This window comes from Heterodontus francisci, chromosome 24 (genome assembly GCF_036365525.1).
Source record: "Heterodontus francisci isolate sHetFra1 chromosome 24, sHetFra1.hap1, whole genome shotgun sequence".
NCBI classification, from domain to species: Eukaryota; Metazoa; Chordata; class Chondrichthyes; order Heterodontiformes; family Heterodontidae; genus Heterodontus; species Heterodontus francisci.
The window spans coordinates 74,814,254-74,841,432 of NC_090394.1; the positions used below are offsets into that span (position 1 = coordinate 74,814,254).

The 27,179-nt window shown below is 44.5% G+C and overlaps 1 protein-coding gene across 2 annotated transcripts; it reads left to right on the plus strand.

Annotated features, from left to right (window-relative positions):
- The first annotated feature begins 10,394 nt into the window (after window positions 1-10,394).
- On the plus strand, window positions 10,395-26,988 carry LOC137383549 (cerebellar degeneration-related protein 2-like). 2 transcript variants are annotated; one of them, XM_068056621.1, is made up of 5 exons: window positions 10,395-10,654; window positions 14,680-14,792; window positions 20,691-20,839; window positions 22,190-22,342; window positions 23,499-26,988. In XM_068056621.1, exons 1-5 carry the CDS (start codon window positions 10,573-10,575, stop codon window positions 24,430-24,432), a joined length of 1,431 nt encoding a protein of 476 aa, XP_067912722.1. In that variant the 5' UTR covers window positions 10,395-10,572; the 3' UTR covers window positions 24,433-26,988. The 2 variants fall into 2 exon arrangements, with proteins under 2 accessions (XP_067912722.1, XP_067912723.1); XM_068056622.1 differs by lacking the exons at window positions 10,395-10,654; window positions 14,680-14,792 and adding an exon at window positions 18,611-18,858.
- Window positions 26,989-27,179: the final 191 nt, after the last annotated feature.

Below are 27,179 nucleotides of genomic sequence, written 5' to 3' on the forward strand. Positions count from 1 at the left end.
TGAATCTAAGTAAGTATTAATCTTGTCCTATCTTACAGCCTGTAGAAGCTTAACTACAGCATGTGTTAGACTGACTGGTTAAAAGTTGCACAGTTTACCCCTCCAACCTTATTGCAGGGATTCAATTTCCTGTTGATCCCCGATGAACCCCCTGTAAGTAGCTATTAATGTTTCAGGAATCCTTGACTACCAGGCCAGGTGTGCTGTCTTTTGATGTTTGCAATGGACTTCACACTTGCCTTGTTTTTATTTTGGCGTATCTGTAATGAGATATGAATGTAATCTCCCTGGGTCTACTGAGCCAATGAGCTGGTTCTCTGGACTGCCAGTTATAAAGATATTGGAGTTCTCACTGTAATACCTGCAGCTTCTTTTACAACACTCAGCAATTCTGGTTTTGCCGAATTCAGCAAACTGCACCAGCTGGCAATCCTAGCAGAATTGTTATCGCTTGTTATTTTCTTGCTCACAAACCCATTGTCCCAAAGGGTCTATGTAAATTGGCAACAGGGAGCAAAGCTAATGGTACTGTTGATGGAATTTTCCACCCAATGTTTACAGTAATCTTGTTTTCATTTTGACTCTGCTGCAGAAATGTGACTGTTATGCTCAAAGCATTAGACTTTAAACTGCTGGGAGGTTGACGGAGACTCATATCTTCTAGGGCTGGCCAGGTTGGTAGTTTTTCATCTGCCCAGCAGCAAAGGTCAAAACCAGAAACAACCTATGAACCAAACTTGCTGCATCTACATGGGGTGCCACAACACTCCAGATGTCAGCACTTGCCCTATCATACTCAGCAGCAGAGCACTGTGCACCTGTCTGGCATAGGTTATCACACACACATCTTGTTGATACTGAATTGAATGCAACAATGCGCATCATACCAGGAACCTTCTGCTCAATACCCCTCCCCTGGCTTCCTGTCCTCGCAAACATCACTCCCCCACACATCTGCTGACTGATGAAAACCCACAAGCTGGTTGAAACCATCCGTGCTGCACCTCACTTACCACTCCATAATGACACATTCAATCCACCTATTGCCTGCCTTCCATCTCAGCGCCCGATATGGAGTAACCTTCCTGAGCAAGATCGACCAGCAGACATCCGTTGGATCAAGGAATGGGAAACACAGGAAGTCACTAACAAGTTCCTTGTGACAAACCCCATCTGTTGAATGGCAGGCTTTGAACTATCACGGCGAGAGTGGTCCTTGCTAAATAGATTCAGCACAAGCCAGGGCCCCTGTGCAGCCAACCTCCACCGCTGGGACCTCAGTACAAACCCCTTATGCATTTGTGGAGAGACACAAACAATGCTGCACATTACCGAGGAATGTCCCCTCTACAAATTAACTGGCGGACTAATCACCTTAAACTCAGCAAATGAGGAGGCTATCACTTGGCTCCGGGGATTTACATTCGCTAAATAATAATAATCTGCCTAGTATTTGATGCTGTAACAAACACTAATATCAAACCAACATCAATAAAACATGATTATCTGGTTATTATCACATTGCTGTTTGAGGGAGCTTGCTTTGTGCAAACTGGCTGCTTTCATATATTGAAATAGTGACTGCACTTTGACTAAAAGTTCTTCATTGGCTAAGAAGTGCTCTGGGATATCCTGAGGTTGTGAAAGGCGCTATATAAATACTGTTACAGCCAGGTGGCAAATGGATGGCTGGTTTCCACTTTTCATCTCCCAACTGACCGCAGATAGTGTTTTTGTTAAACTAGTGTTTCAGCTCCTGCGCTTTGTTTGCCAAATAAACAGATAGTGGTTTTCTTGTAGGTTTGAAATGGAAGATTAAATATGTATTGAACAATAATCACCCAAAATGATGACATCACCCATGTACACATTCACTCCCAAATGCACACTCAAGAAAAGATAGAAGGTAAAGGGTAAGAGGCATTAAGAGCTCAAGGTGTAAAAGTCTGCTGAATTCAGGAAAAACCTGTGGGATCCTCTTTGAAGGTAAGATGTTTAAAGTTCCAGGCCTGTTTGCTGGTTGTCTTGCATTTGCTGAGATGTTGAAGTCTTCTGGCAGTCAGCACTTCAGTTTGAAGACAGTGCTGGTATTTCTTAGTTTAATTTTCACAGGCAGATTGGTTGTTTAAAAGTTACTCTCTTACTTCTCTGCTGCAGTTGGTTGCAAACTCGTCTCAGCAGAGTTCAACTGTCTTAGCTGGAATTGATCAATCTCTCTCTCAGCCTTGTGCTGGAATGAAAGATGGCTTTCGATGTTCTCTCTGTGACTGGAGATCTCTGGCTGATATCTAAATGTTCTGATGTTCTCTTTGTTCTTCAAAAAAAAAAGAAAAATTCATTAAGTGTTAGTCTCACCCAAGTGATTTTAGGTTTCACTTCCTGGAGGGCTATACAATAGTTTCTGATGACAGTCTACTTTGATAAGATGAGGTATTTTCAAACTTTATTGTCATGATTGTAGCTGGGGATGGGGCACCTGCAAGTGCCTTTGTTTTAGCTAATTTTTGTGGGTAGCGCACATGATGAGCTGTTTACAATTTCAATGCAAATGGGATTAACAAGTTTTAGTTGTAGCAGACATGAATGTGCATTTCAGTGCAGGAGAAGGTATGTGTCATGTGACTTTGTCCTCCATCTTGTTTAAGGTAATTATAAATCTTCTCTGCATCCTCCCTAGTGCCTCCATATCCTTTCTATAATATGACAACCAGAAGTGGACACAGTGTGGTCTAACCAAACATGACCTCCCTACTTTTCAATTCTATCCTTACAGAAATAAAGCCTAGTGCTTGGTTTGCTTTTTTTATGGCCTGTGACGCAACCTTTAGTGGTCGGTGTATTTGTACTCCGAGATCCCTTTGCTCCTCCAATTAATTTTTTTCATAACTCTCCAGTTTATTTTTATATTTCCATTGCTGTACTTGCTATGAGTGTGACAATGGCATATAGTATTAAATCTCCCTTTTGGGGTGGGAATTGCTTCCAATAGTATTTGTAACTAATGTATCGGGGCATTTCAGTGAGTTCTGTGTCCTATCTAATGTGTTGTAAACCTAATCAAAGTAATCAGGTCAATGAAGGTGTTCAAATGGTGCACTGAGCAATTTGATACAAATGCCATCAAGGCTCTGTTACAAACATTGTCGAGAGAAATTTTACTTCCCACCGTACTACAATATAAACCATTTGAAAACAATTCTAATTCAACATGTGCTGCTACTTCCTTTCAATTCAATTTCCATTCAGTCTCATTCTCATGTCTTTTTACTTTAATCTTATTTTTCTTCTAACTGTACCTTTTCCTTGATCTTGTATTTCTAAATGTGACTGAGAATCTTTACTTACCTTCTTTGTTTGGGTTTTGTCTTTTGCCAACTCTAAAACCAGCCAAAGGCAGAATAAGGTCAGCACAAAGGACGGAATGATTGCTGTCTTTGTTGCCAATGAACCTCAATAAACGGATGTCTCCACATCATGAACGATCAGATTTCTCTGCTTTTCATTTTGGAAATTTTTGAACCCAAGGATTGAAAACAAGCAGCCTGATTTAAACCTGAATGGATGGTAGTCCAATTCATTCTTAACGTCCCTCTGTTTCGTTATCAATTTTAAGAAAATTAGCTGTTCATTGCCAGCTTTAGAGGCTGTTTGTTTATCCAACTGAAAGGCAAGAATATGGAGATCAGCATCTTCCCATCACCAGACGTGACCAGGTCAATTTATGAGGTATAAAAATGGTCACAATGCAAATGGGCAGAGAAAGAAACACCTTTCGTGATCTCGAGATGTCCCATCTTTACAGCCAATGAAGTATTTTTGAAGTGTAGTCACGACTGTAATATAGGAAACATGGCAGCCAATTTGTGCACAGCAAGCTCCCACAAAACAGCAATGTAATAAATGACCAGATAATCTGTTTTTGTGACATTGATTGAGCGATACGTATTGGTCCAGGATATCAGGAAGAACACCTCTGCTCTTCTTCAAATATAACTGTGGGATCTTTATGTTCAAGACAGAAAGCAGAGAGTGAGAATAAAGGGTATTTATTCAGAGCGGCAGAAGGTGGCAAGTGGTGTTCCACAAGGATCAGTGCTGGGACCACTGTTGTTCACAAATTATATTAACGATTTGGCCTCTGGAATCAAAAAACACAATTTCCAAATTTGCAGACGACACCAAACTGGGAGGGATAGTCAATACTGAGGAGAACGGCAACAAATTACAAGAGGACATTAACAAATTTGTAGAATGGACAAACGAAGTCCAACATGGATAAATGTGAGGGCGTACATTTTGGTGGGAAGAGTCAGGAGGTCACATTACTTGGAAGGTGGAATCTAGGTGGGATTGGAGGAGCAAAGGGATCTCGGAGTACAAATACATCGACCACTAAAGGTTGCGTCACAGGCCATAAAAAAAGCAAACCAAGCACTAGGCTTTATTTCTGTAAGGATAGAATTGAAAAGTAGGGAGGTCATGTTTGGTTAGACCACACTGTGTCCACTTCTGGTTGTCATATTATAGAAAGGATATGGAGGCACTAGAGAGGATGCAGAGAAGATTTATAATTATGTACCAGAAATGTGTGGACATACACATCAGGAAAGGGCTGACAGGCTGGATCTCTTTTCTCTAGAAAATAGGAGGCTGAGGGTTGACCGAATAGAGGTCTTTAAAATTATGGAAGGTTTTGATTGAGTGGACGCAGAATGTTTCCACTTGTGGGGAAAAGCAGAACCAGAGGCATCAAAAAAAATAGTCACCAAGAAATCCAATCAGGAATTCAGAAGAAACTTCTTTACCCAGAGAGTGGTGAGAATGTGGAACTCACTACTACAGGGAGTGGTTGAAGTGAAATGTTTAGATGCATTTATAGGGGCAGCTAGACAGTGAGGGAGAAGGGAATAAAGGATTACAATGATAGATGTATTGAAGAAAGGTGTGAGGAGGCTCGATGGGAGCATAAAGGCCAGCATGGACTGGATGAGCCGAATGGCCTGCTTCTGTGCCATATATCCTATGAGAATACAGATAGGGCCTCAGTTTAACACCTCATCTGAAAAGACAAGGGGCTGAGTTTTACAGGACCCCCCCACATCAGGGGTCGTGACGGTGGGGTGACCGGAAAATGTTTCCAGGAGATGGCTGCCACGCTTCCCGACGCCGGGAAGGCCCGGCCTGCTATTACCGGCGGCAGCGTGGCCTTGTGGCAGCCTCTCTCAGCCGCTCGGCGACGGGAGCCCCACTTCAATATGTAAATTAATTAAAATGAATTATTAAATTACCATTGCGCTCCCGTCAAACGTCCCGGAGTAATCCTTGTGCCAACACACCCGCAAGTTCGGATACTGGTCCGGTGAACCGAGACGGAACACTGGCGGGGGGTGGGGGGGGGGGTGGAGCAGGTAAGTTTCTCAGTGCGGGGGGGGTGGGTGCGGGGCTGGAGTGGGATCAAAGTAATCTCATTGGTGTAGGGGATGGTGGGAAGTGTTATAGTTTAAAGTTTATTTATTTTGGTGGGGGGGGAAGGTCAGGTGGACAAGGGGGAGAGGGCAAGACATTAATTGAATTGTTAATGGAAAAGGGGGGGTGGGAGAGGGGCAGAATAAATGCATTTAATTTTTTAAATCAAATTTTTCTTTAAATATTTAAATTAGGGCTCAAAGCCCTTTAAAAATGGCGTCAGCGCCTGCGCAAAGGTTGCTGACACTATTGCCCGCTCCCTCCACGTCATCGGGGTGGGTGCTCCGCCCTGGCGTTTTAGTGGCAGCTCCGTGTGGCCCACGCGGGCGGGCGGCCATTGTTTTCACGTGTCTCCAATTGTGGCGGCAGAAGTATAAATTTCAGAAGAGTTCTGATGAAAGGTCACTGACCTGAAACGTTAACTCTGCTTCTCTCTCCACAGATGCTGCCTGACCTGCTGAGTATTTCCAGCACTTTCTGTTTTTATTACTTGTTGGCAGTGCCTGGACTCTGACAATAACCTCACCCACTGTGCTGTAAGGGTTAAGTGCTGGACAATCTGAGGCATTGTCATCTGGTTACTAGGAACTCAGTCTGGAAACAAAGTCATTGTGATTTTTTAAACAGGAAAATTTACGTAAAATGTTGCTTTAAGAAAACACCACCAGAGAGTCTGTGTTTAGAAACTAAAATGTACCAGCATTAACAGCACTGCAGTAAGATTTAAGGAACTACAGAATAACCCCATTCTAAATCTGATGGTTTTAGAATTACATAAAAACAACTTAGTTTATTTGAAATTGCACTTTGATCTTGGTTTTCAGTCAATTCGGATCATTTTCTGAGTAGTTCTGTGATAAAGGTCGCATTCAGCAGCATTTTGTTAGCTATCATTTTGTTTTGCTGTTTCCTCTCAGATTATTCTAACCCTATCTCTGCGGATGTGGTGTCTGTTACTGGGTTACAATTCGATGAGTGTTTGTACCAACTGCGTTGACAGAGATCAGCAAACTCAGCACAGAGCAGGGACTCTCCTACACTGCTGAAATGCCAGCTTGGCTCAGTTAGAAACACCCTCCCCTCTGAATCAGAGGGTTGTGTATTTAAGTCCTCCTCAGGCACATAATCAAGGTTGAGAGTCGTAGTGCAGTACTGAGGGAGTGCTGCAGTGTTGGAGGTGCCATCTTTTGGATGGAGATGTTAAACCACAGCCCTGTCTTCCCTCTCATGTGGATGTTGAAGGTTCTATGGCACTATCTGAAGATAAGCAGGAGAGTTCTCCCCAGTGTCCTGGTCAATATTTATCCCTCAACTGACTTCAGTAAAAATAACCATGGTCAGTCATCTCATTACTTTTTGTGGGCCACAGTATTTATATGGCTGGTCCTGCTAATTTTCTGGTCAGTGGTTAGCCCCCAGGATGTTAGCGGAGGGGTCAATAACCCGCAGGCATGGATTTAAGGTAAGGGGCAGGAGGTTTAATGGGGATTTGAGGAAAAAAAATTTCACCTAGAGGGTGGTTGGAATCTGGAACGCACTGCCTGAAGGGGTGGTAGAGGCAGGAACCCTCACAACATTTAAGAAGTATTTAGACGAGCACTTGAAACGCCATAGCATACAAGGCTATGGGCCAAGTGCTGGAAAATGGGACGAGAATAGTTAGGTGCTTGATGGCCGGCACAGACACGATGGGCTGAAGGGCCTGTTTCTGTGCTGTATAACTCTGTGACTCTATGACTTTGCTGGGTGCAACTTAACCAGTGTGTTTGCCTAATTAACAACTATGGCTGTATTTAAAGGCAGTTAATTGACTGCTTTGGGATGTTCTGAGAATATAAGAAGTGCTATATAAATGCAGGGTTTTCTTGTCCTAAGACTCAGTAGCATGTTAGATTTACCCATTGAGCTATCAGTGGAGACTGATGATGTAGAGTTGGAAAATTCTGCTTCTCAGTTTAGCCCAGGGCAAAGTACTTGCTGGCTTTGTAGCTTTGTGAACAAAGCATCTCACCTGCTTGCAGATGACAAGACTGATGTGTCTCTATTTTCAATCCATCTTTGCTGTAACTCCTGAGGATCCAGTGTCTCGGAGGTCATCCAGTAACCACACCAGTGCCTGTGATAACAAGTAGGAGTGATCTGTGATTTGAAGAACTGCCAGAATGACTTAAAACTGCTGGCAGTCTGGTATAACGATTACTCAAAGGAGAGCAGGGAGTTCACAGAGGGTGGGAGAAAGCTGGACTGGGTGAGATTGTGAAGCAGTCTGTCATTTTAAAGCAAGACACACCACCAAAATCTAGTGAAAGGAGACTGACAGGGGGTAGGAAAAGTGAAATTTAAGTAGAAAATGTTGGAAATACAACAATGTTCGATACTAATGACATCAAGGGATATAGGGATAGCGCAGGAAAGTATTGTTGAGGTCAATGATCAGCCATGGTCTAATCGAATGGTGGAGCAGGATTGATGGGCTGAATGGCCTACTCCTGTTCCTATGTTCCTAGCAGTTCAGTTGACATCTGAAAGAAGACAAGTTATCATTTCACTTGGAACCTGTCATCAGGGCTGGAGTGGGTGCAGGGAAGGATCAGGAGAGCTACCCTACAATGTGAATCAATACATCTTAAAAAGCAGGTGCCAAGAGCTGTACCTTCAATATCAGAAAATGTAAATTTGAGGAGATGATTGGAAATACAAGGGCCTAGAGTTCTTATATAAAAGCAAAATATTGCGGATGCTGGAAATCTGAAATAAAATCAAGAAATGCTGGAAATACTCAGCAGGTCTGGCAGCGTCTGTGGAGAGAGAAGCAGAGTTAACGTTTCGGGTCAGTGACCGTTCATCAGAACTTAGAGTTCTTGGTTTGGTTTCCACCCAGATATCAACACAGCCCATTCGTAATTGACTGAAATAGCAAGATTGCGGAATTTAAAACATGACCATTTACATTCGTGTTTCTGTGATCCTTATTATTTGTTTCCATATCTAAAAGAAAGCAAAGTAAAATGAAATCAATTACTTGGGTCTAACTGCTCCTTGAGAAAACACAACATGACATGCCAATCCTGCATCTGTACAAATAAAAGTTACTCTGTTTCTTGTCAATGACGGTGCATTTAGACATCAGTGAATATGGAAATGGTGAGTAACTGAACTGTAGGATTACTACTCAAAGTGACTAGGTAGAATGAAGCCTTTCATCAGGTCAGGAAACATCATCACCACCAAGGTCACTGGGTTAAGAGATGGAATTGTGAGATGCAATCCTCAAAACACTGGTAAAAATCCAGGAATCCCGTGTAATAATATATTTAAAATCTTATTCTTGTGTGTACTTCTGTCAGCCTTTTCAATTATAAATTCATCTGTGCATGTTTGTAATGGAAAATACCTGTGTAAGAATTGACAGGCTCTAATTATACCCCCCAATGGAGGTACATCACCACCTCTGGCAGTCATTACAACGTGACACGTTTACATAGGCATTTTTCACCATTGTACTGTAGGAAATGTAGCAGCCAGGATGTACACAGCAAGCTCCCATAAACAGCAACGTGATAATGACCAGATAATCTGTTTTAGTGATGTGGTTGAGAGATAAATATAGGTCAGGACCCCGGGGAGAACTCCCCAGCTCTTCTTCAAAGTGGTTCATGGATATTTTGCTTCGACCTGAGAAGGCACATGGGGACTTGGTTTAATGGCTCATCTGAAAGACGGCACCTCTGACGTTGCAGCACTCCCTCAGTACGGCACTGAAAGTGTCCGTTTAGATTTATTTAGATTTAGATTCAGGTCTCTGGAGTGGGCATTGTGATGGTCCAATAAAATCCGTCACAACAAGTGCCCCCTTTAGGGCACCCCTAATATGAGACAGTTGAATCAAACTAAAAGAGATGCCAAAATCAAGAGCCACCAAGAAAGAAGGGCACCTTCCCAACTAAATCAGGATTTAATAACTGACACTCTGTGCCCTGCAGTGCCCACCGTTTGCAGTAGGTATTGAGTGTTCTGGTGGACACTGCAAGATCCTTCTGCAGAGCCACCTGGGCACAGACTAGACCATGGAAGAGAGGCAGCTGCATGGGCCCCAACAGACCTGGACCTATAAAGCCAGGACCAGTCTCTGGAGTGGGTCTTGAACCCATGACCTTTGAGGCTAGAGTCTACCCACTGAGCCACGGCTGATTCCCAAACACTGGTTTAAAAATCCTTGAATCCCATGTTGTGAACGCATGATCAACATCCCATCCACCACCTTAAACAGTCACTCGCTCCACCACCGACGCACAGCGGCAGCAGTGTGTACCATCTACAAGATGCACTGCAGCAACTCACCAAGTCTCCTTAGACAGCACCTTCCAAACGCACGACCTCTACCAACCAGAAGGACAAGGGCAGCAGATGCATGGGAACACCACCACCTGCAAGTTCCCCTCCAAGTCACACACCATCCCGACTTGGAACTATATCACCGTTCCTTCACTGTCACTGGGTCAAAATCCTGGACCTCCCTTCCTAACAGCACTGTGGGTGTATCTACCCCACATGGACTGCAGCGGTTCAAGAAGGCAGCTCACCACCATCACCTCAAGGGCAATTAGGGATGGGCAACAAATGCTAGCCTTGGGGACCCTCATCCCACGAATGAATAAAAAAAAATTAAAACATTGGCCAGACCTTAGTCCCTGAGTATTTGTCCCAGCAGAACTAAATACTAAAACAGTAACAGGTCATTGCAGGCACTGGGGAAAGCTCTCTGATCATAGCCTCGCCTGACGCACCCAATGCTCCATTGAATTCTCAACAGACACAACACAGACGAAAAAGGTCGCTGTCAATCATGTGAGGATGCGGGCGTGGTGATTGGTTATTACTGGAATTGTTACACTGAGTGGGCGGGACTGTGGCAGGAAGGCGGAATCTCCAGTTTGCAGCTTGTTGCCACGTTGCGTGCATTTAGCAGAGACCAGGAATTTTAATGCAATAGAATCTATAGAGAGGGACAGGCGAGGCTGCTAGCAGCCGCGGCCGGAGCCGGGGGAAGGCTCGCCGCGATATTAACCCTCCTGTAAAGCGGTACTTTAAAGAAAATCAAGCAGAATGTTAACCGACAGTAGAATGGAGGATTTTGAACTGCGGGAGGAGGAACCATGGTGCCAGCAGCGGCAAAATATGGAACAAGGTGAGTTGAAAGTTTAAAGGTGGTTCTGCAGCTTGCACTTGGCTGATAGGCTACTCACTGGCAGCTTTAACCCGCTCGCTTTCTCATTCCAACATACTGGAAATGTCAGGTCAAAACTACAAATACTGGAAATACTCAGCAGCTCTGGCAACATCTGTGGAGAGAGAAGCAGAGTTAATGTTTCAGCTCAGTGACCCTTCGTCACAACTGGCTTCTTAATCTTTCTTATTCAATGTGTTTCTGGCCTGAACCCGAGCTGAAAGGAAACAAAACCGTTTCCACCCAGTTAGACCGGGCTGTGTAAGACGCGAGTCTCAGTGTCTGTCTCAGTCTAAACGACAAGTCAGAGATTTGTTCCCAGCCTGTAATTAACACTGAGCAAAGGCTTGATGTTTTTTCTCAATAATCCAGTCGATGTGTGCAGTATATAAGGAGGCTATTCGGCCCATTGTGTCTGTGCTAGCTCTTTGAGGACTATTCAACTCCCTCCTGCTGTTTCCCCATAACCCCGACTGGAAATCTTTGCAAATGTGAGTTGCATTCCCAGCTTGTCCGGGACATTTCAAACAGCATAAACTCCTGTTGACCCCGGGGTTGGGGCAACGGGATGGACCCCCCCCCCCCCCCCACAGCTTGTCTGGGAATGACCCTCTTTCCCACCCCCGTCCCCGCCCTGCTTCTCCACGGGGACAGTCACTGGGGGGGGGGTTTGAGCCCGGAGTCTAGGTGGGGGTGGGAGGGAGGAGAGTTGCTGCTTTGTTACAGGTGATGCTGAAGGTTTGTTTAGTGTCTTGCTGTAAAGGAGGCCATTCGTCCATCGTAGCCGTGCTGGCTCTTTGAAAGAGCAGTGAATTCCGCTCCCTGGCTCTTTCTCCTCAACCTTGCACATTTGTCCTTTTTAAGAATTTCCGATTCTCTTTGCAGAGTTGAATCTGTTTCTGTTTCAGGCAGCAGGATCTCAATCACAACTCCGAAATAATTCACCCTCTCAATGATCTGAAATATTCCCCATTTTCCCCCGGTACCGACCCTCCTGCCAGTGGAAACCACCTCCTGATTTACACTCTCCAATCCTCATGTGGAATCTCCTGTATTAAAACCTCCTGTAACTTGTGCAGTGAAGGGAAACCCATCAATTATTGCTGTTTGTGGGGAAGGGTTGTTATTACTCCAGTAATTCTCGGTCTGTTTTGTTTTGACAATGCAAATAAGCTCCTACACAAAGCTGAATCTCTCATGTGTTGGAATTTTTTTTTGCAAGGAGCGTATTAGATTCTTGCTAAGATCTGCTCCTACATCAATTTCAATGTGTTTAATTGCTCAGGTTGTGGAATATCTGCCTGTCCTTGGGGAGTGAGTAATATTTTATTCATCATGGGACAGCAATGAATGTGTCCACTGTGAATGAACAAATGCTTAGAATGTGTCGTTCAGTTTAACTGATTCTCTCTCTCTCTCTCTCGCCTTCTGAAGGTTGAGACTTGCTAGTTTTAGACCCACAGCTCGCCACGTGAGTTTTCCTTCAGACGTGGTGGGAGTCGGCCGGGCTATTCCACTGTGGGAGTTTCACAGCTGAGGCTGACCTTGTCCACAGTGCCCTGGGTTTTTGGCGAGGGAGGGAGTGTTGGTCGGTGATCAGGAGTGGGGACCCCCTCAACTTGCTTCCAGAATGTGAAAGAAAATGCCAATTTGACCTGGGGCGCGCACACAACTTGTCCCTCTCCATCAAATTGTGTAACGTGAAGCACAGCTTCGTGTCTAATGAGACCGAGCAGTAAGATCTGCTAAATAATGTGTAAAGATGTTTAAATGCTGGGATGTTGATAATGAGCTGTCTTGTCAGCATGGATTCTCGGTTTCTTTGTTGCCTCCTTCGATTGAAGCACAATGAAATGAGATTAACACAGGAAGACTCCAGGGGTTCGAGAAGTGATCGAGGGCTCCTCACTGTCGATGTCTGGGCAATTTAAAAGAAAAAGCTGGCAAGGTTTGACCAGAATAGAAAAATCTAAATCTATTGGGGTTATATTGAGGCTGGACAAAGCAAGTCAGACCACGTGTGTGTCTGCTGGTGAATAGGATCTGCAATAATAATGCTGCCAGGTTTCAGCAGGTTGTGGGCACCTCACTATAGAGAAGATTCACGGGAAAGGTTCCAATTCGCATACATCAAGGTCCCACAAACAAATAAAAAGGCATCGCTATATTTTTATTTAAAAAAACAAGATTATCTAATCATGCATTTGTTGTTTGTGGGATGTGGGCGTCGCTGATTAGCCCAGCATTTATTGCCCATCCCTAATTGCCTTTTAGTTTAGAGATACAGCACTGAAACAGGCCCTTCGGCCCACCGAGTCTGTGCCGACCATCAACCACCCATTTATACTAATCCTACACTAATCCCATATTCCTACCACATCCCCACATTTCCCTACCACCTACCTATACTAGGGGCAATTTATAATGGCCAATTTACCTATCAACCAGCAAGTCTTTTGGCTGTGGGAGGAAACCGGAGTACCCGGAGAAAACCCACGCAGACACAGGGAGAACTTGCAAACTCCGCACAGGCAGTACCCAGAATTGAACCCGGGTCGCTGGAGCTGTGAGGCTGCGGTGCTAACCACTGCGCCACCTTTGATAACTGAGTGCTTTGCTATGCAATTTCAGAGGGCAGTTAAGAGTCAACCACATTGCTGTGGGTCTGGAGTCACATGTAGGCCAGACCAGGTAAGGATGGCAGATTTCCTTCACCAGTGTTCTTTAGGGTTCCGACGGTGCAGTGCTCCCTCAGTACCGACCTTCCGACGGTGCAGTGCTCGCTCAGTACCGACCTTCCGACGGTGCAGTGCTCGCTCAGTACCGACCTTCCGACGGTGCGGTGCTCCCTCAGTACCGACCCTCCGACGGTGCGGTGCTCCCTCAGTACCGACCCTCCGACGGTGCGGTGCTCTCCCTCAGTACCGACCCTCCGACGGTGCGGTGCTCCCTCAGTACCGCACTGATTATGTGCTTAAGTCACTGGATTGAGGCTTGAACTCACAACACTGACTCAAAGGCAAGAGTGATACCCACTGAACCACTGCTGATAGCGATATTTTGCAGGGATCAGCTGTGCTCAGCCTATAAGAGGCCAGTGTTCGCAAAGATCAATTACTGCCTGCGTGGAGATGGTGAGGGGCCTTGTCTGCTTGCTGCTTTGTTTGGTGACTGCCTCTGTTCCACTGATGGATATACTGGTAGCTAAGGTGTGGGGTTGGGGTAGCTCTGCATTTGTCTTGATGTTGAACTTTCACCCTGCAGTGTTTGACTGCTGATTTCTGATGGGTTGATTGTGGCAGACTGCAATTATCAAATGCTGAAATATTGACATCCAATGTCATTCTTTGGATTGAGTTTAGTCTGTGTGTGTGTCTGTGTGCAAATTGTTGATGTAAGCTTGCCTTGAATTGAATCTGTTGTCTGAGTGATAACATTCAGACTAGGCTGAAGTGAGTGACTTGTACAATGTGGGTTTTCAACCTTTGGAACAAGGTGACCTGAGGTTTTAAATAGCAGAGAAGTTGTGATGGATATTGAGTTGAGAGGCTGATAATTGGGTCACTTCTGGGGTTTGGGACAGGGGGAGATGTGGCCATAACACATTCCAAAAAAAAGTTTTTTGAGGTGCACTGTCCACTCTTATTTCTCCTCTTTCCCCACCCCAGCCTAAGTGTTTGTCACTAAACCCTGTAGAAAGGGTGAATCCAGAAACAAGGCTTCAAATTAAGCCAGGCTGGGTCATGAGCACAGGTTCAAAGCTGGAAATGATAATCATCGAGCACACTGAGGAAATCCCAGACCCAGTCATTGCTGTGAAAATCAAACCCTGACATTATGAAATTAACTGTTCAAGGCTGAGATGGAAAGAGAGAGATGAGCAAATATTCATGGTGGATGAATTATGATGGGCCGAATGGCCAACCTCCTCTGTACCTAGTGAGGACGTTTGAGTATTGAATTGTTTTTTGTTCATTTTTTTTTAGATCTACACCTGGCAGCTGAGTTGGGGAAAACTTTGTTAGATCGTAATACAGAGTTGGAGGAAGCCCTTCAGCATATGTATGGTACCAACCAGGAACAGCTCCAAGAGATTGAGGTGAGCGGGTTCTCTCTGCATTTTCTCCACTGGTTTTGAAAGAATCAGCACTAGACAGAGTGATGCTGGAGTTAGCTCAGATCAGACGCCTCATATCAAACCAGCTCTATGTTCTCTCTAGTGAGCAGATAGGACATGAGATTCCCTTGGCCTTTGCACTTCTCCTGTCTTATGTTCTTATCAAACAGCTTTTTGTTGTACGGGTGTGTTTAGAACAAAACTCTTAGTGAGTACGCTTCAGTAATCTCTGCTCTTTCCTTGCCAATTGTCTCACCTGAAGGTGTGACCTTTTTTGATTCATTCATGGGATGGGGTGTCACTGGCAAGACCAGCATTTATTATCCATTCCTATTGGCAGGCGATCTGCTTCGACTGAGAACCTGTCTGTGTGTATGTAAACTCCTGCAGGAAATGATCAGGTCACGAAAATCGACTCCATTGTCCCACTCCTTCAGCCAGACATACTGAGGCCGATTATTAATGTAACTCTCCACTAGCTGGCTGCGTCTAGCACCAAGCAGGAACAGGAGGAGGCCATTCAGCCCCTCCAGCCTGTTCCGCCCTTCAAGTAGATCAAGTCTCCTCTGTATCTTGCCCTCTATGGTGCTGTATCCCTCAATACCCTTGCCTAGCAAAAATCTATCAAAGGTGAGACCTTGTTTCTGTGATGGCAACACGGAACTCTCCGTTGTCATGGCAGAGTTTACTGGATCGTGGGTATTTTCCAACTTCTCCTAAGCAGGAAGACAGTGCAATGGCAGTTTTTGGCCTCATCATTACTTCTAGCTCATTCAGGTCTTGCTGAGTTTTCTGCTGTGTGGAGACATGGGTAATGTTCCTGCAGCTCACGTTGGCAGCTGAAGGAACCCAGCATTATTAATGTTGGAACTTGCCGGTGTTGTAAAGCCGACCTCTGCTATTTTACTGTTCTCCCTCCTCTGAGTTGATGCATTAGACGCAGACATTAGTAAATGCTGGGAGGTATTGTAGGATCTGTGCTATTTATTAGCATGATTTTTAAAAAACTATCTTTCCCCCCCCCCCCACTCCTTCTCTGATCACTGATCAATAGCTGGTGTTTGCTAGAGTTGTCTGTACCTGTTTTGAGAGCTCGCTTTCACCCAGTTCCCTGGGCCAATGTACCGATTGTGCCGCCCGTGCAATCACACGAGGCTCCGGGCAGCTATAGTGTCGTCGTCTCATAGAATGTAGGGGAGCAAACTGCCCCATGGCACAGGGTCTGTCAAAGTGACCACCCCTGCCATCCCTTCCTGCTGAATTGTAAAAGATGTCTTTCCTTCTGTTCTGAAATTGGAGCGTTTGTTGTGATCAGGTGACATGACTGATACAAATGGAAAGAAAGAACTTGCATTTATATAGCGCCTTTCACAGCTAGAGGACATCCCAAAGTGCTTTACAGCCAATGAAGAAAGTCTGAAGTGTAGTCACTGTTCTAGTGTAGAAAACAAGGCAACCAATTGGTGCACAGCAAGATCCCACGAACAGTGTGATAATGACCAGATAATCTGTTTTTTAGTGGTGGTGGTTGGGGGATGAATATTGGCCGAGTCAGTCTACTCCTCTTCGAATAGTGCCCTGGAATTTTTTTATGTCCGCCTGAGAGGGCAGACGGGACCTCGGTTTAATGTCTCATCTGAAAGATGGCACCTCCGACAGTGCAGCACTCCCTCAGTACTGGACTGGAGGGTCAGTCTTAATTTTAGCGCTCAAGTCCTCGTGTGAGATTTGAACCCACGACCTTCTGGTTCAGAGGTGAGATTGCTACCAGCTGAGCCATAGCCGACAGCAAATCAGTTCTCTGGACTGCTCTGTCTTTATTTTTTTCTGTAAGATTAAAATTCTGTCTCTAGTCTCATAATTAAATAAAAGTTCTTGGCTTTTCTTTATGCACCACCCAGTATCAGTCTCTGCCCCTTCCTACTCCTTATATGTTTTTTAATCCTCAGTCATTGCAATCCTATCCTGAATACCCTCACCAGCACCTCAGGGTTTCAGAAAGCTTCACAGCTCAGTGGAATGTAAGAGGTAGCTCCATTTCTCTCTCTCACACCTAAGCATCTTCAGGAGTCAATGTTGCAAATGTAAGTTTAGCTTCTGACTAACGAGCCACACACACTCGGGCACTGCTTTGATCGGTTGAGACAGGTCACCTGGTGTATGGGTCAAATGGCAGTGATTTGGTCCACTCATGTTCTAAATGATGTCTCCATTCAGAAGGTCTGAGTCAGTTGCATTCCTGACTCACTGTTTAACTTGCCTGTGTTTCGGTCCGTATTGTAGGACTGGGAGCCTGGAGTCTGCTGGTTCAGAGTTTACAATCATCATCCGACGCTTAGAAGGTCACTTTGTAGAACTGATTTACTCTGTTGAACCCAGTTTGTCCAATGTCTGACACTGAATCCCACGATTTGCAGAGGAGTTAACACTTTGCAATCATGTGACAAGTTTTAAACTGGTTAATCTATGTTTACTCAGGCTCTCAATGGATTTGTGCAAAGATGGTACACAGACTGGCAATTGCAAAAACATATTGAGCTGAGAATGAGTTGCCTGTGAGATGGCGTTGAGAATCTATTTTGCTGGGAGGAGGTTGTGTGACTCTATGGGTTGGTGATGTTTAACTGCCTCCCTGTTGCATTAAGACAACTCCTTATCTTCTCTCCTCCCTAATCTCTGGTGAGCTGGCTGCAACATTTTGGATATTGGGTCTGTTTATACAACTGTTTGGATAAAGATCCCTTCCTTAGAGCAGAGAAGGCTGAGGGGGGCCCTGATTGAGGTATACAAAATTATGAGGGGCATAGATAGGTTAGATAGGAAGAAACTTTTTCCCTTAGTGGAGGGGTCAAGAACCAGGGAGCGTAGAGTTAAGGCAAGGGGCGGGAGGTTTAGAGAGGATTTGAGGAAACGTTTTTTCAGCCAGGGGGTGGTTGGAATCTGGAACCCACTGCCTGAAGGGATGGTAGAGGCAGGAACCCTCGCAACATTGAAGAAGTATTTAGATGAGCACTTGAAATGTCATAGCATACAAGGCTACGGGCCAAGTGCTGGAAAATGGGACTAGAATAGATAAGTGCTTGATGGCTGGCACAGACGCGATGGGCCGAAGGGTCTGTTTCTGTGCTGTATAGCTCTGACTCTATCCCACAAGCAATGACATAAATGAGCAGATCATTTGATTTTTTTTTTAGTGATTGTTGACTGAGGGATAAATCTTCACCCCCCGGACACTGGGGAGAGACGACAAGGCTGTAGCGGAGAAGGAAAGTCTTCAGTCGTGCTGCTGCACCCACTGAACATGATGCAATAACCCAGCACTGTTGTTAGATGATGTGTAGGGTTGAAATGTATGCAGTATGTGGTGTAGTAGTGAGCAATGACATCCAGAAACATTCCCAACCACTGCTTCCTGTTTGGAATGGGAGTTGGCGGTGCCTGGATTACTGCTTCCACTAGGTGATGGAATGTACAGCTGCTCGGCTCCTAGGGGAAGCTGTATGTTTAATGGCTACAAGTTCAATACTGTGATATTGACATAATACTGAGTTTCCAAAATACAACTTTCTCTTCCACTAATTAAAAGGTTATCATTGAACCAGTCGGATGATTAACTGCCCATACATTGAGGGGGAAAAAAATTATCTTTTTTTTTGTTGTATCTTCATGTTGAGTGTTTATTTGGGCTCTTAGTCAGATACTGTGTACGCACTCAGCTTCCAAAATTTAAAATCCTCATCCTCTTTTTTTTTTTTCCAGATTCTTCCCTGGCCTTGTCCCTCCCTCTCTCTCTAATCTTCCCCCAGCCTCACAACCCTCCGATCTCTGCACTCCTCTAATTCTGGCCTCTTGTGCATCCCCAATTTTAATCGCTCCACCATCGGTTGGCCTGGGCCCCTAAGCTCTGGAAGTCCCTCCCTGGACACCTCCGCCTCTCTCTGCTCATTTAAGATGCTCCTTAAAACATATATCTTTAACCAAAGTGAAACCAGGAAATGGTGGAGTTGCAAGGCTGGTCTGTCAGTATCCGGTAAAGAGAGAAGATGAGGTCTGTGGTTCTGAGTGTTTTTTATTTCCGCTTTCTGCTGTGTTTAAGGTTTCCTCTTTTATGTTTGGCTGAATTTAACCAGGAATTGTAGGAAATAAATTAAGGAGGGTAGAATCTAGTGTTGTCCTGCTGCATTGGGTGGGGTGGGCGTTCTCCTGTAGCAGAAAATAGCAAATCTCTTCTGAAAGAAAAGGATTTCCAGCATTAACTACCAGAACTGCTCGTGATTATAGTCTTTCACTGATATAATTCATTCCTGATTTCTCTCCCCCGAGTATTGAGTTTGCAGTGGACTTCATTTTTTGACCTTGAATGTTTACATTTTGGTGCATTTTTCCCTCTTTTTAAAAAAAAAAAATTGTTTTTCCCCTCACTCTGCCTTTCTACTGGTTTGACCTGGTGACGGTTCTTCAGGTTAAATGATTCCTGAAGATGTGAAGGAATTCAGTGTGGAGGAAATTGGGGAGATAGACCCCAGACTGAAGGTGTTGTCCATTTTCTTTTTTTAAACGTTGAGGTTTGTGTTTAATTTGATTTAGTCCAGTCATTTGATAACCAGCAGCAAAATGGATTGCAATCCATGTTTCATTGAGTTATAGAGTGATACAGCACTGAAACAGGCCCTTCGGCCCACCGAGTCTGTACTGACCAACAACCACCCAGTTATACTAATCCTACATTAATCCCATGTTCCCTACCACATCCCCACCATTCTCCTACCACCTACCTACACTAGGGGCAATTTACAATGGCCAATTTTTTACCTATCAACCTGCAAGTCTTTGGCTGTGGGAGGAAACCCGGTGGAAACCCACGCGGTCACAGGGAGAACTTGCAAACTCCGCACAGGCAGTACCCAGAACTGAACCCGGGTCGCTGGAGCTGTGAGGCTGCGGTGCTAACCACTGCACCACTGTCCCTGTTCCTGAACGACACGGTGAACGTTCTGTGGATCAGCCTGGATAATACAAGTCCTAGAAAGAATGACTTGCATTTATATAGCACCTTTCATGACCACTGATTGCCAGAAAGTGCTTTCAGCCAATGAAATGTAGGAAGTGCAGCAGCCAATTTGCACACAGCAAGATCCCACCAACAGCAATGTGATAAATGACCAGCTAATCTTTTGTTTTGTGTTGTTGATTGAGGGATAAATATTGGCCAGGATACTAGGGAGAACTCCCCTTCTTTGAAATAGTACTATGGGATCTTTTACATCCATCTGAGCAGACAGATGGGACCTTGGCTTAATGTCTCATCCGAAAGACAGCATCTCCAACAGTGTAGCACTGCACTGTCGGGCCTTGGTTTTTCTGCTCAAGTCCTGAAGGGGGAACTTGAACCTAGAACCTCAGGCCAAGAGTGATACCAACTGAGCCACTCGGTTGTGATGGGCAAGAAATGCTGGCATTGCCAGCGATGCCTACATCCCTCAAACTTTGCCAGCACATGGTGAATTATCGTTTGTTCCTTTTTCTTTGCCTCCAAGGGTAACGAGGCTAATTGCAGCTACTATTCCTCTGCCTTGACTCGACTGTGTTAACTCAGAAAGACCTGAAACTTCCTGATGCTAATGGTTCACTATCCCAGGCAGTGCCTTACTCAGTCGTCAGGATATTAACTTAACACTGGGGGGGGGGGGGGAAATTAGTGAATCCTTGATGCTTGTGACACAGTTACTCTGTTTTTTGAAAGATCTCCTATAACGGTGACCTCGTTTCTTGCTGACTTAAATACGGTGGCTTGCAAACGGGTGGAGTAACTGCATATGCGGAGTGTGAATTTTGGCATGATATTTCACTGCTGTCAAACTACTTCTGTTTGTCTTCCAGTATCTCACAAAACAGGTGGAACTCCTCCGTCAAATGAATGAGCAACACGCTAAGGTTTACGAGCAGCTTGATGTGACTGCTCGAGAGTTGGAGGCGACCAATCAGAAACTTGTAATGGAAAGCAAGGCATCGCAGAATAAGATAATAAGGTAATAGTTCAGCAGCTAGGCTATCTTAAATGTTGTGCAGGGTGCAAACATTTTGTGTTAACATTTGGGATTGAAAATTGTCCCATCAAAATTTCCCATTCAATTTTGCTATGTCAACAATCACAAATGGAATTGCATGTTCTGGCCACGAGGTGGCTCTGTGGAGCATGTTTCTGAAGCACCAATAACATGCTTCACACACATGCATATGCACTCGTTTTTACAGGTTTGCATGGCTTTAATAAACATTTGAACTATTTTGGAGACTATTGTTTTCCCTCCAGTTCTCTCCCCTGCTCGCACTGAGGCCAATTGTATTATCACTACTGGTCTTCCTACTCCTCCTCAGCTCCTGGTTTACCTATCAGCAGTATTGGCTTTCCTTCCCAATGCCCAGTCCACAGTTCCACTCATTCAACTGGTATCTACTTGTCGCCTCACTAGCTCTAGGTGAGTTAGCTCAATGATTCAGACAAAACGCAGGCAAGCAAAGTTACTTTTTCCTTATTCAAAGTTTAATCCTCTAAATAATGTGAAATACTTTTTTAGTAGCAGTCGTTGCTCCGTTTTCAATGAAAGATGATATTGCAGCCAGTAGCTGTGTGTTAGACTCTCCCTGATACTAATCTGTCTAGAACTAGTCCGTAATAGTTGCGTGTGCAGTGAGTTCTACAGTTTTTCTGCTTTGTTTGAATAGATCTGTGCGTGTGTCTAAACATGCTGCTTAACTTGCGTCAGCTTGCATTTCAAATGTGACTAATTTCTAACTGCCATGCTGGGCTGAACTCTACAACAGCCAATATTTATAGTGACGAACATACAGGGTCCATCAGCGTCTGAGAAAATAAGGCAGATTAACAGTTTGGATGTCAGGGTTCTGTTCACTGACATTACCATTGCACTGAGGTGAAGGAGGAGGTTTCTGCAGCTCACTACTTCCCTGGCTGTCGAGGGGAAGAGTGAACAGAAACTACCGCCCATGCGGAGTGCACGTGGTGCCTGCAGAAAACATGAATTGAACTGGCTCCAGCATCTTAACCCCTATCCCCAGTTATAAGATGAAGTTGAAATGTTCATTTGTCTCGCCCCTTCCCATTTCTATAACCTCCTTCTTCCCCCATCAATCAGTATCTCCCCCACCAATTCATCATTCTTTATCCAAATCTAATTTACATGTCCGCTCCATTCACAACCCTGTAAATTAAGGACTCTCAACAAGCTGCCAGCATATCCTCACCATCGACCTGTTCAGACTCCGGTCATTGATTACATATCGCTGTCTGTGTCCTTGATACTCCAGCTTTCCAGGGCAGCACCTTTAATTGGATTTGTCTGGTCTTGTTTTGGTAGCTTAGCAGAGACGATCGAGGGTCTGCAGTCTCACATAGACGAGCTCCAGAGACAGATGGAGGAACTGAAGGATGGTTCACGACAGGAGGGACCTGAGCAGCGGAGGGCGATGCAAAGCCTCCCGTGCCTGAAAGAGCTGTATGATCTTCGGAAGTAAGTCCCCCGTTGCTGGTGTAGTTTAAAATGGAGAACAACCCTTTTTTTAAAAATTTGTGTATCTGTATTTTTAAAAGATCATTTTATAATGCATGTTTGTGCTTCTTGAGCTGATGAAATGTGCATTGCTGAGTCCAGAGACTTGTACGTCTAATCCAGACTGACATTCGCAATGCAGTACTGAGGGAGTGCTGCACTTTTGGAGGTGCTGTCTTTTGGATCTTGTTAAACTAAGACCCTGTCTGACTTCTGGGGTGGATTTAAATGATCCCGTGGTGACGATTTTGAAGAAGGGCACGGGAGTTTTCCCTGGTCTCCTATCTATCCTTCAACCGACACTTTTTTAAAAAAAAAACTGATTATCTGAAGAATTGGATAATCACAACACATTTTTTAAACTCTAGACCCTGAATTTTATTGCTGACAAATGAGAAATTTCCATTTCAAATCCAACAACACAACTGCTAGAATTGGGAGCATCAAACATCAAGAGGCCCCCGGGATCTTGTGTTTGTTCCCGACTGAATGCAGTGTTTTCGATTTAACAGCTTGACTGAAAGATGTAACCTCTGCTAGTGCAGCCCTCCCTCGAACCTGGATTTTGTGCTGAAATCTCTAGAGTGAGGCTTGAACCCACAGCCTTCTAACTGAGATCCCCACTGTGAGTCCCAGCTGACCGTTCCTTAATCTGGATAACTACACGGTGTCCCTGGGGGCTACTCTTAAAGGGCTTAACAGTGTAAATGCGGAGAGGCTGTTTCTCTTGGCTGTACAGTCTAGAATTAGGGGTCATTGTCTCAGAATAAGGGGTCAGTCATTTGGGACTGAGATGAGAAATTTCTTCATTCTTAGAGGATTGTGAATTCGCTTGGCCAGATATCTCTGGATGCTCAGTCACTGAATATGTTCGAGATGGAGATCGATAAACTTTAGGCTTTTAAGGGAATCGAGGGATATGGGAATGGTGTGGGAAGTAGATCAGCCATGATCGTACTGAATGGCGGAGCAGGCTTGAGGGGCTGAATGGCCTACTCCTTGTATTTCTGATCTTCCTACCCTCTAAGTCAAGAGGGGATCCTCACAAGCTGTTGAAAGTTAAATGATTCTTGGAATATATTGTGTTTATTTATTTTTTTTTGCTTTGTTTTAACAGATACTTTGTGTATGATCACATGTTTGCCGCGGAGATCACATCTAATGAAGCCCATGTTAGTCCACTGGAGGACGAAAACGAGAGGTTAAAGAAGAATATGAACATGCTGCAGGCACAGCTGACCCTGGAGAGGCAAAGGAGGGAGAGTGTGGAGCAGGAGTATTCCCTACTCCTGAAAGAAAACGGTGAGCTGGAGAAAAGCCTCTCCAGCTTGGACGACTACAAACAATGCGTCCAAGAGCTGGAGAGCAAAGTGGTGGAATTACGCCAGAAAAGTCGAGGGGCCACTGACTTTGTCAGTGTGGTGGACAATCTGCTGCCCGAGTCCCTCCTGTTTTCTGGGAAGGATCCTTTGGACCTCCTGCATTTCCCTGGGGACAAGGTTTGTGTGAATGGAGAGTGTTTGCCGACTGAGCATGGACCACTGAACTCCAGTGAGACCCCGCTGAAGAGCAGCTCTGATGAAGACCTGGTGAAGGACCATGAGCAGACATGCATCAGGAGGGCTGAGGCCGTGCGCCAGCGTGGCATCTCGCTCCTGAATGAGGTGGATGAGCAATACATTGCCCTGCAGCTGAAATACAACGAGCTTCTGAGCAGGTGCCATCGCTCCGGAGACGCCCTGAGCCACAAAGCTGTGCAGACCCCTCAGCGTCTCTCCCAGGACCAGTCTGGTAAGACCGCCCAGAGTGAACAGCAAAGCTCGGCCAGTGAGGAGCCCCTGAGGGGTGAGCCAGCTGACTGCACTGCTCAGCTACCCATTGTGGAACTGGACAGCTCATCCAGTAACACCCAACCAGAGTACAAAGTTTTGTTCAAGGAAATTTTCAATTGTATCCAGAAAACAAAAGAGGAGATCAGTGAAAACCGATCGAAATACAAATCGGTCTCCTTGCAATATTCAGATGTAGGTCAGCTACAGCAAGAGGAATAGAGAAATTATCAGTATTGTATCTCTAGTTACAGTAAGGCATACAAACTGAAAAGCCACAAGAAACCTCATCTAATTTATTTGCAAAGAAAAGTATATTGCTTTAAAACTCTGATGTCCCATTAGAGAGGAAAGTCTTAAAGGATTCAAGAATTGAAAGGATCTCTTTAATTGAAATGTATTTGTAAATCAACTGGGAGTGTGAATGTGAGGGAATTTCTCACTCCACAGGAAGCCAACTTTATAAAAAAAATATTTCTACCTTTTTAGAATCTCATTTTTGTGGATTTTGTAGCTGTAGGAGATCTTGAGCTACTGAAATAAATGGTTAATATATATGCTGGGGGGAGCTGAAGGTATTTTCTGATGTAGACCCAAGACCTGCAGACCTTTGTGTCAATCCCAGGCCCTCTACTCAGTGGGCTGGCATCATTGCAATGGGATTACTACATTAGCCTAGATTATTACACACTGCCTGCTGACCTTCACTGGAAAATCTCTCCAGTTAGATGAGAAAACAATTTCTGCTGCCCCCCATGACCCAATAGCTTGCTGCCAGTCAGTGTCACGACTTGCAGATAAAGTGTGATGCCTGTGGTCAAATACTGCATGTTTCCCAACGTAAATTGGCTCCTTTTATTTGGAAGAGGAGAGTAAAAGGGGACAAAGGTGCTTTTCCTCAAAGGTGGCTTGTTGGAAACTGTTTAGCAAGTTTGTTTTCGGAGCAGACTCGTGCCCAGCTCGTTGCTGTTCAATGAATAAAGATGTGCAGGAGTTTTTGTAGTTCAGTTCTGTATTGCTGAATATTCCTACTGTGCCACACTGTATGCTTCAGAATCTCACTTCACTCAAATGTGCAATTTAGTGAGGTCGGTACAAGACCAACATTCTGCTTCCTCGTGTGAGGAGGAGGAGTACAGGAGGCTTGCATCTGGAAAATGCACCAAACTTTATCCGACAATCAAGTTATACCAGCAGACAGGGGAAAAAGACTTGCATTTTATAAACACCTTTCAGGGTGTTCCAAAGTGCTTTCCAAGCCAATGAAGTTACTTCTTGAAGTGTAATCACTTGTCGGAAATGTGCCCACAAACAGCAAAGTGATTATGACCAGATATTCTGTTTTTTTTTGATGAGGAATAAATATTATTCAGGAGAACTCTTCTCATCTTCAAAATATGAATTCACACTAATTAAATTTTTGGTTTGAAATTAAGCAAGTTCAGGTGCTGAGTGGCTGGGACAGAGATTCACAGCTGTAATAAAAATAGTTATAAATGCGTGAACACACTGGGTAATTGAATCATGGAGTGAATAAGGTGGAGAAGGGAGAGTGTTGGCAGCTGCAGTGCTTGTTTGTGTTCGAGCTTGCCAAACTAGAAAACGCTGCAAACGCTCAGTAGAGTGGAGAGAAAATATTGCAGCTATGACGGTTTCATCAGAACTGGAGGAGATTGTAAGACAGGACAAAGGGAGGGGGAGAAACAAATAGGAGAGAGGAAATGCAATGATTTGTAAAGTGCTGGAGTGGAAAATGAGATATTTAAAGGGCAGGAGTGATATTGTTAGGGGACGATACCTGGGAACATCCTATGTTTGATTTCAGAATTATTAGAAGTTTGAGCTGAAGAAGTGGGAGTGAATTGGGACTTGGATTAGCTGGAAATTGGCAGAGTGAGAGGGCAGGTGAAGAGTAAAATACGGCAGTGGGGGAATGGAAGGAGAAATGGGACAGAGCTCCCAACCACTGGCTAGTAGCACCCTCCTAGGAGGTGACTGGGAGACTGGATAATATGTGACTGCTCAATGACACTGCCAGGATTTATGCCTGAGGTGACAATGGAGGTACTGGAAGTGTTTCATCACTCACATGGGCAGGAGTTCTTTCCTGAGGGAAGAAAGAGGAAAAGATATAGAAATACATTTAGAATTTAATTTCCCCCAATCCAGGTGGAGTTTAGCTTTGGTTAATTATGTACAGCTGGCATAGGTGAGACCAAACAACTGTTCGACCCTCACATCAATAAACAGCTGTCACAGTAGAGCGAGGCATGTTCTGTAATGGGTATCTGGATGGATAAAAGTTTGCAATGTGTTTTTATAACAATTGCTGAGTTTGTGAAGCTCTTGAAAAGGCTGTTTTTTTTTTTTTGAAACTCCTGGTTCTCTACACCAGCTGCATTGTTCAAGTCCTTCATTCACTTTTAAGTGTGTTGTACATTGAGCCCAGTGGGAAATAACTTAAACTTACGTGGTGCTACTGGGTCAGTGCACTGAAACTCACCTCTTTGTCTCTGCTATCTGACTATAGGAGCTGGCTGAGCCTCGGTGAACTCACGAACAAATTGTATGTCTTCTCTGGAAATGTCTAAATTCCAAGTGGGAGTTCAGTAGAAACAAGTTATAATTTGTATCTGAATGTTGGTTGATACTGTGTTCTGTGTGATAAAGTAGAATTGTTCTGGAATTGGTGCTTGTATTTGGCTTCCTGTCTCTCACCTGGTCTCACTGTCCCTTGTATATTTCAAGTCAGTATTTGAAGTTTTAATAAAGAATTGTCCTGTTTTCAACTTTTGAAGTCTGCCTACGCTTTGGCCACAGTTTATAAACTATAGTCCACCAGCTTCTGATAAATGCAAAATAGTCAGTATGAATAGCAGCATAGTGTCTAGGAATTCACCATGTATTGTTCCATCTGGGAAGGGGTTGGGTTTAGATTAACTAAATGCCTCTTTCACTTGACATTGTCT